The sequence below is a fragment of the Meleagris gallopavo genome, chromosome 11 (genome assembly GCF_905368555.1).
Source record: "Meleagris gallopavo chromosome 11, MGAL_WU_HG_1.1, whole genome shotgun sequence".
Classification (NCBI taxonomy): domain Eukaryota; kingdom Metazoa; phylum Chordata; class Aves; order Galliformes; family Phasianidae; genus Meleagris; species Meleagris gallopavo.
Window position 1 is genome coordinate 12,283,385 of NC_139414.1, and position 9,725 is coordinate 12,293,109.

The 9,725-nt window shown below is 38.6% G+C and overlaps 2 protein-coding genes across 11 annotated transcripts in view; both read left to right on the forward strand.

Annotated features, from left to right (window-relative positions):
• The window catches only part of ATP13A3 (ATPase 13A3), a 53,799-nt gene extending 48,969 nt beyond the window's left edge, over positions 1-4,830 (forward strand). For all 10 annotated transcript variants that reach the window (XM_085233074.1, XM_085233070.1, XM_085233065.1 and 7 more), the window contains one exon: positions 558-4,830. In XM_085233074.1, coding sequence (XP_085089200.1) covers positions 558-755 — 198 coding nt within the window. In that variant the 3' untranslated portion in view covers positions 756-4,830. The remainder of the gene's footprint in view (positions 1-557) is intronic.
• A 137-nt stretch (positions 4,831-4,967) lies between these two features.
• Positions 4,968-9,725, forward strand: GP5 (glycoprotein V platelet). Its single transcript, XM_085233107.1, has one exon. It carries the CDS (start codon positions 7,752-7,754, stop codon positions 9,675-9,677), a length of 1,926 nt encoding a protein of 641 aa, XP_085089233.1. The 5' UTR covers positions 4,968-7,751; the 3' UTR covers positions 9,678-9,725.

Genomic DNA, 9,725 nt, shown 5'->3' on the forward strand with positions numbered 1-9,725 from the left:
TGGGAGGTGAAAAACAGGACAGAAAACTTAAGTTCAGTAATTTGTGTCTGTTTCTACAGCTGTTTTACCTGTTGGCAGGACTTTTTTTCTACTACTGAATGCACTGTTAGGTCTCACAGTATCAGCAAGTTAAATTCTGCCTCTTGTGGCTGGCTGGATGCCTTCAATTAAACAAGTAATTGTCAGAAAGTGTCTGGAGAATCTTTAGTAATTTTACTAAATTTTATAGACTCTTATTCTCTTATTCTTCAATGGTGACATCATTAAACAGTTACTGTTATACCCCTGTTTATTAAAACTGTTATAAAATATGCAGAAAGCTGCTGTGGACCTTAAATGTTACTATAATGTAGAACAATTGTTATTTCTTAACGTGCTTAACATGTCATTGCTTCTGTAGTGTAGAAGAGATGACTTGACAGAAGAGCTTCTGTTCTGTACTTTCTAGGTCTAGCAATCACACAGTAAACTCGCAGCTTTTTGTTTAGTGATCTACTGTATTGTTACATTAATTTTTTGTATGGTATTCTAATTTTAAAATCTGTTCACTTCTGCAGGAGGCTGTGGATCGTCGTGGAGTCTGTTTCCTTTCTTCCCTGTTTGGTTATAGAGAGAAGACACCAAAAGCCAAGTATATGCATCTAGCTCAGGAACTGCTGGTTGATCCAGAATGGCCACCAAAACCCAGAACAACAACAGAAGCTAAAGTACCATCCCAAGAAAACGGCTCATATCAAATCATCACTTTAACGTAACAGTGGATCTTAGTGGCATGTGTCTTTAGAACTGAGAAGAATGTAACTTTTAGGCTTTATTTGAAATTGCAGCATCCTAAACTTTAAGTTCTAATGCCGATTTTTTTCCAGCTCTTTCATCTCTCTGAATACAAAGTTCAGAGCCTGACATTTTATGGCTGTACATTTTAAAAATGTAGGCGGCTACCTTAGGCAGAAGAAAAATGATTGTTTCCTTCCACCTTCTTTCAAACTTCATTATTCCTTAATGAGATGTATTTGAAGAGTTAAACTGCAGGGCAGTTGAAGAGGTTCATTTTGTTTGCCTGAAGTATCTCAATCATTGTTCTGATTTCCTTACAGGGACACGTGTTAATTGTAAGGTCTATGATGTAATGGTTTCATGATAGTACTAGAGGCATGTAATAACTTTGTCATACCCTTATTTGTTTTGTTTTCTAATATTCACTGCTGAAAAGCTTTGTGCCCCAAAGGGTACTAAAGTATTGGTGTGTGTACCTCTAAGTTTGTCCCTGCTGGTAAGGAGTGTTTCCAGCTGTAAATGTTTGGATTTGAAGTTTAGTTCTTTAGTCTACCACAGCGGGAACTGGGGATGCTACACAAGCAATATGCTCTGTCTTCAAGAAGAAAGCGTGTTGCTTTTGAGTGGGTTCTTAGCTGCTTTCCTCGCTAACCCTTGAGAAGGACTTCAGTGGACTTCAGAGGAGGAGGCATTTGGCCATACTCTCAAAGTTTTCAGAGAATCTAACACTGCTGTCTCATATTTTAGTGTCTTTAGCTATGCATTTCTCCACAGACCTTGCTTTTTTCCAGCAGATGGGCTAGATTATCACTTTGTGGACCATGTTTTATTTGTAAATCTTAAAGTAGTTTTCCTATTATCTTGAAGTAGTAAGGCCAGAGCTGTTGCTGCAATGGATGTAGTGGGAGGGAGGAATATTTTCACATGCCCATGCTTGGATTTGTGCATGTTAAGAACATATGCATTTCAAAGAGGCTGCTAGTGACTTAAAGTAACTTAAGCACTATACGTAGCTGTATGAAACAAAATTAAGAGAAAATAGGTGAGCTAAATTCTGTCTTGCTGCAGAGCTATGAAGCTTATAATGGATATCATTAAAAAAAAAAAAAAAAAACCACCAAAAAAACTAAACCTTGTGTCACTAATGATGCTGCTTAAGCACTTGGTATAGCGATGCATCTTTTTGCCAGTAGGTGGTGTCACAACACAAGACCACTAGAAAAATAGATCTGCGAGAATGTAGAGGTAGGCATGGGTTTTTTGTTGTTGTTGTTTTTAATAATGGACAAAGTACTTATCTCCAAACCATCTTCAGCTTGCTGAACTTTCAGAGAAATCTATGGTGTCTTTGAGAAGATGATAAAAATACTGACTTTGATCAGTATGTTCTGGCCAGGTGAAACTGACTGATTCATACTCCTTCCTCTGAGAAGGGATCTCAGATCCAGAGAAGTCATAATCCTTTAGAGAAGGAACTTGTGTCCTTTAGAGGACTAGTGTGAAAAATGGAAGGAGGGCCCTGAATATCCCTGACTGACTGGCATTAGTTTGAGCTGTGTGTATTCTGATTTGATTTTTTAAAATTCCTGTGGAGATGATTCCAGAATTATTCTAATAAATTGATTTTTTTATTCAGGTTGTGCCTAATTTCCCCGCGCTGTGCTGTAGGGCAGTATAGGCAGCATCCCCCCACTGCTCACATTACAGTTTCTGCAGTGTTGAATGTACTGTGCCAATGGGGAATTTATAGTGGTGCTAAATGGTTTGGAAGACTTCTGCTGGAACTTGGGGGTTTAAGCTATTAGCACTTACTGGTCATAAATATGCTTATGTGCTATCCTCCTGTCCAGCTGTCAACTCTTTTCCTGATATTTTTGTTTGGTTTTGGGGGTGGAGTAAGAATAAGGGGAAGTGGTTTTCTTAGCGTTCATTCAGCAGAGCGATGTAAAAGTCTTATTTTCCTGGCTTCTCAGTGTCACAAACATCGGACAGCATTGGTAGCTTTAAGGGGTCTGAGATCATGAACATGGATAAGCTCATTAATCATGAACCTGAGTCAGTTGGCCAATTTTTGTCAGTGCTGATTTTATGAAATCTCTGTAGCATGGAGTAATCGACGAAGAATAATTCTAAGCTGCGTAAGTAGTATTCAAATTTAAAGAAATCCATTTTAGCTTACAACTGTTGTGAAGCTATGCATCTTGGACCTGGGAGCCATTCAACGCATAAGCTTCTGTGCTCCGTTTCCTTGATCACTTTAGATTGGTTGTTCCATCAGAAGTGAAAGATAAAGAAGTCTTTCCCTTTGATATGCATTTGCTTCATGCTTTCTCTGATCTACTGATTTCTCTCAGCTTATTTGGTTTATGAAGCTAGTATTTCAATCATTATTCTAATTTGTTAGATGTACGTAGGGAGTGAGGAGGGAATGACTTATTCTTGTTTCCAGAGAACGTGCTAAGGAGCTCTTATTAATAAAACCAAAATTGCCAAGTGTTCTCTACTTAATTGAGTGGCTGATGGGTCACGAACCTATTGCACTTGAACATTTTGCAAACGGAAGCTAGGTTTCTTCAAGGTTTGCGTTCGGAATCACTGAATGGTCTTGAGGTTGCATGCTTGAGCTCTGACCTATTTGCTTCTGCCATCTAGTCAAGGTTAATAAATCAGCTTTTCCTAAAACTTCTCTTGTTGTAACGGCAGCCACAAAATAAGCTTTTGCATCCTCTACAATTACTGGGTTCGATGCCTTTCTGCCCAAGAGCTGAATTTGGCCACCTATAATTTTTCTCATTTTGAGCAGTTTAATTTTTCTGGTTTACAGAAATGCAAGCAACTGCTCTGATGTAAGATGAAATTCATGTTGTAGTGCAAAATCTCTTCTAGTGTTCATCTTGGAAGTCTAAATTTGGACGAACAGACCAATTTAGTGAGCTCCAATAGATATTTAGTAGACATTTTCTTCCTGCTGTATATTTGGGCCTTATGTTGAGGAGTTTGATTTATTATTAAATTATTTGTGTATGCAGACTTTAATCTGTACGTATTTTACTTTAATGTATTAGGATTTGTAAATAAACTGATTTTTGAATATTATTTATACACATACTTAAAGGACTGGTCTACCCAGACAAGCAATTGCTGAGTAATAAATGTTACTTTTTAGAATTAAATCGCAAGATCATTAAATTGTATATCCCTCAGGGTTATTTTTAAAGGTTTTTTTTCTTCCCTTTGGATTTAATTAGCAGTAACTAGTTTCACATAATATAGAGCTAAATCTACTGTAGAAAGAAAATGCTGCGATCAACGTTTGAGTAGAAGCAGCTCAAACTCCTACAGAACTGACTCTCCACATTCATTGTAACTTTAAATTGGGAACTTTTACTGTTGCACTTTTAAGAAGTTGTTGAATTTTTAATTCTATTTATTTTTTTTCCTTTGTGAAGGTTGTGCTGAGCAGACATCCCAAATTGGGTAAATACTCCTGTACTGCGTATGTGTATACAGCATCATACTAAGCAGATGTGGAGTCCTTTTTTTATGCTGCAAATGTTTACTGCTTATGTTGGTCATCATTGCAAGAGCTGAAGTTCTGTAGGATTTCTCCCATGAAATTCTGAATTGTAAAACTTAGGTTTTTGTATGTCTAAGGGAAAGCTGTGGGGTTTTGACAGTTTTTAAGTCTTGAATATGTTGATTTTATACAGTAAAGCTTCAGGTTTTTAGATCTATTTTCAACAAACTGCATCTTCTTTGATAATTATGTGAGCTGGAAATTACTCAATTCATCATGAATTCCTCAATCCTAATACAGATTAAAAGAATCATCATGACAGCACTCTCTAGAAGCTCAGCCTCCTTTTTATTTTTAAACCTGAAATGATTCTGCATCTTTGTATTTAAAATATGTATTGCTGCTCTAGAATGGTACCCTGTCAAGAGGCATACATAAATAATTGTATAATAGAATTGTAAATAGTCTTGTAAATCATTTTTGTGACTGAAACTCTTTGAAAATAAAATTAAAACAAACAGATATTTTTAACTCTTTTCATTAGTTTCATGAAATTCTTTTTAATCACTCATTATACAATTAGATCTAATGCAGGGGGTGGCGAAGAATGTAGGCTTAACTCCTACTGACGTCAGGAATTATCCTGTTCAGATCCTTCATGTTCTTGAAGCTGGGAGCAGTGCAGTGAGCGTGCCACGTGCTGGCGCTGCGTGTGACAGTGCTGCTATCTGTGTTAGGGTAACGGTGATCTGTTTCACCTGGCGGCGTATAAAAGCCATTTAAAAGCCAGACCTAGAGGTGAGAGATTCTTTCCCACTCTCTCTATCCAAATGGTCTTCCTGACCTTTGCAGTGTGAGACGCATTATCTTAAAGAGATTCTTGCATGAATGCTCCTAGCTCTGAGCTGTTGCCGTTGTCACAGTCATCTTCAGAGAAACCATGCTGAAGTGAAGGTATCTTTTCCATCCAGCAGCTCATGCTCTGTTTAAACATTTATTGACAGTGCATGTTATTTCCAGGTTGAAAACAAGGTGTTTCAAATGCCTGGTTAACAAAGGACTTAATTACAAAAAATTTCAAACGAAGATTTTGGTAACTAACACCTTTTTTCTCTTCAGAATCTTTCAGGCTTTAGGTTTTGTTGGTCTATGACTGTAGAAGACCTGAAGGAAGAACGGAAGCCAAGTGGATCAGCTCTGGTCTGCTTAGCCAAAGCATTCCTCTCATTGCTTTGACTCCAATCCTGTGTGAAGGTAAAAGAGCAGCCTTGTGAAGGTACTTATCAATTGCACTCGATTGTTTGAAATGCCTGCATTTATTCCTACAGAATCTAATGGATCTGTTTAGTAGACTTCTGTGAAGTGTCTAACAAGTTTGAAATTTCTTTCCAATCATAATTCATGTTGAAATTCAGATTTCTGACTAACCAAATTTGTTTTGTGCTTGTTTGGGTACACATTCTGCTGTCAAAGGTATCTTGTGTTGTTGGATTTGTTGAGACTTCAAATTTTCTCCTGTTTCCTGAATGACCTCAGACTTCTTTAGGAGTTTCATACAACCTGTGGAAACTAGTTGCTTCCACAGCTTGGTGTAGGCAAAAAAAAAGGCTCTGAAGCTTGAAATGTTCATTTGCTGTTCACAGCAGTTAGCAGATGTGAGTGAAGTACTGTTATCTAGAGGATGCATTTTGCTGTTTTACTTTCCATTTCAAGAGCAGAGTCATGGTGAAGCCTGATTGCCTGCTGTGCTTCTAAGAAGTTTCTCTAAAAAGCAGAGAAGTTTCTAAGGCACTGTTCAAAACTGCGTTCTTGCAAGTTTCCAAATTAATTTGAGGATGAACAAAAAGTTAGCAACCATGATAAACAGTTACGAATGATGGCAGTTACCAGGTGAGATAAGATTCCCAGATTGTATGGAAGCTTCTTGTTTGACAAAAAGAACTTTGGAAGTTTGGTATCTTGAGGCTTTTTTTTTCCTGCCTTACTGTGTCATTCCAAGAGGTCTGCAAAGCCCAGTGGGAGCGAGCTTTGCAGCACACATTGCCGGTTGATAACACCACGTGCCATTTGCTTTCCTTCTCTAGGAAGAGATGCTAATTTTACCAGTCTTCAGTTCCCCAAACTAAACCAAGAATTTTTTTTTTTTTTTAATTGTCCCTGTTAATTTTACTTTGATGCAGCAGCTGGTTTTGATCGATAGTTTTATGCTCTTGTCATCAGTTCAGGCACAAGAGAAGCACATGAGAATTTGAGACCGCTATCCTCTTTCAGCCCTACTTACTCCCTTTTAAGTGATCAGGTTTGTACCCACATCTGTTTGTCAGGCTGGTTTGGGTGAGCTTCATCCATATCCCTTAAAAAACAAAAATAAGATGTGGGTATGCTGGGATGGTGTTCTCCCATCTCAGTGCTCCTGGTGCTGAAGACTGACACAGTTACAGCAATTCCAGTCATGTCTGTGGCAATCTCAGCTGCTGCTTCTCCTGTGCTTCAGCCAGTTCCTTGATGTTCAGGTTTCTGATGTACTTGGACTTGTTGATTTTGCTAAGGAAATAAATGTAAACTGTGAAGGGTTTCTGTTTGACTTGGTCTTTCAAATATTATCATTACAGCTACAATGGTTTAATGATTGCTTTCCTGTTTGGGAATTGATGCAACTTGCAGTTTTGAGTATGTTTCATGCAGATCTACCTTTATTCGTCCAGCTTTCTAGCTGAGGTCACAACACTTCATTCCTTCCCTTTCATTATTTTTAATACTTCAGTAATGTGGAGTAGTGTTAAGTTGTTGAAGTGAGACTTGCTGATTATCAGACGCTTATGGCCATCCTTTGTTAGATAAGCTCTTGTGTATTTTTTTCAAAAATAGCCTGTTGCTTCTTGTGTGTTCTTGAGCTTTTCCAAGAAGTGATCGCTTCCAAGTGCTGAGAAATGGTTTTACAGAGCTCTGAGGTGTGTTGAATTTGGCCATATAATATTGCAAGAGTTGTAGGATGCCCTTTTTACCTCTGTTATCTATTTTTGCATGCTAAAACTATACTTTTAGGTAACCTACAATAAAAATATTATTGGCTCAGGGCTGTCTGATCTTTTAAGACTTTTTCCATATAACTTAGCAATGATACCTTTCAGTTCAAATAAATACATCTTTTGACGATTTAAGCGGTTTCATTGTGATTGTCACATGCTTTAGTCATCCTTGGCTGCTACAAATAGTAATAAGGGGTACTTGATTTACAGAAGAGCTTTATCTGTACTTCTCAGTATAAGCTGAACTCCTTCAAAATATTTGCAGTCAGCAGCAATAGATTTTGAAGTTGGTTTTCAAGCCAAGAGAAATTTCAGATATTATGGTATATTCATACAGCTTTGTCTGCTATGTTACTAGCTACCTGTGATCAAATTCTGACACTCTCTCATCTCTTGTAACAGCTAATGTTTCTGGTGTTTCAGCAAGAATGTTGGTGATTCGTTTGTCAGTGGTGATCAAGCTTTTCTTCCAGCTGGAGGCATCTGTTTGTCCTGAGAAATGCGACTGCTCTTTCAAAAATGCGATTCATTGCTCTGGTCCTCGCATAAAAGACCTGGAATCATTAAATCTTCCTTGCAATATGACAAAAATTCACATAACAAACACTAATGTAACATATGTGCAAGATGTTTTCGCTGGGATGGGAGAACTGCAGCATCTCATCTTGTCTTCAAACAATATCGCTCTGATTTCACCGGTGGCATTTAAAGGCTTGAGAAGGCTGAAAGCCCTCAAACTGCTAGATAACAATCTGGTTGAACTTCCTCCAGATGTGTTCAATGACACGGTACAACTTCAGCAACTGATCATTGAAAATAACAGGCTGAAATCCATCCAAGAGAATCTGTTTGACAGACTAGGCAGTTTGGAGGAGCTTTTCTTGAACAAAAACCAACTAAGATCACTTCCCAGTGGTGTGCTGAAGAAACTTGCCAAACTCAAAGTACTGAATTTGTCAAGAAATTCTTTGGCAGTGCTGCCTAGAAATATATTTAGTGCATTAACTAAGCTTGAGAAGCTGATGTTGTACTTTAACAGGCTCTCTTCAATAGAGTCTGGTATATTTGATAGCCTGAGGGAGCTGCTGGAACTCTTTCTGCATTCCAATGACATTCAGTCTATTGCCCCTGATGTATTTCATCACCTTCATAAACTTAGAAGCCTAACGCTCTCCAGAAACAAGCTTGAGATTTTGCCCCCTGGGCTCTTTCTGCACTTGCATGATCTGTCTAAATTGACCTTATATGGGAACCCACTCAAGTCTCTTCCAGAAGTGTTGTTTGGAGAAATGAGGAATCTTGGTAGCCTGTGGCTGTATCACACAAAGCTCTCAACGATACCAGATTTTGTATTCAGTAACTTGACAAATTTGGAGCTTCTTGTGCTGAGTTTTAATCCGGAGCTTAGTGTTCTTCCTGAGAATGTGTTCAGCGGTCTGAAAGAACTGCAGGGCCTTTCTCTGCATACAAATAATATTTCCAGTCTGCCAGAGGGCATCTTCCAGAGCCTTCAGAAGCTGCAGAACGTTTCCCTTTTCAGTTCCAGGCTTCAAGTTCTTCCAAGAAGCCTCTTCCACAATCTCAAGCACCTCCAGAAAGTTTACCTCAATAGTACTAAGCTGCAGTCTCTTCCTGAAGATCTATTTACCACTTTACCTGAGCTGCAAGAAGTCTACCTTAATGACAACCCTTGGAAATGTGATTGCCAAATTCTTGGCTTCCGAGAGTGGCTCCAGAAGAGCACAGAGGTCGTAAAAGAAGCACAATCTCTAATGTGTGACAGCCCACTCTCATTAAGGAACATCTCTCTTCTGGCTCTAACAGATCACCACTTGAAGTGCCTGCCAACCACAGCCATTACATACCAGATGTTCAAGTCCACTTATTTCCAGACTTCGACTTCTCTTATGATGGAGCACTTGAAATCATCCTGGGAGACGACTGTAACAGCAGTGTCTGACATAGATACCAGCACATCTACATCAGTTCCAGTTGTAAGAGCAACTCCAGGTTTTACCTATTCACACATTCAAGATGTTGAAGGTTCCGGCTCTCATTTCTTAGATGTTCCAACCCAAACTTCTCCCAACATCTTAGAAACCAACAGCGTCAGAGGAACTGTTCTGACTACTCTTGCCCAGTGGGACGAATTACCTGTTTACAGGAGTACCCAGCCCTATTTTAGTACCAGAATTGTTTGTTGTCAGCTATTCTTGTGCCTTCACAGTTTGGTTTTAGCACTCCAGACTGTCATTGTTGTGCTCAGTCTGTATGTGGTGGTTAAAGCCAGGCAACTCTTGCACTCCAGACATATTCCTGCTCAGCCTGTAGTTCTCATAAAATTTGTAAAATAGTAGAGATTACCAGTCAAAGAAAGGATTAGAAACGTTGCAATGAAAGCA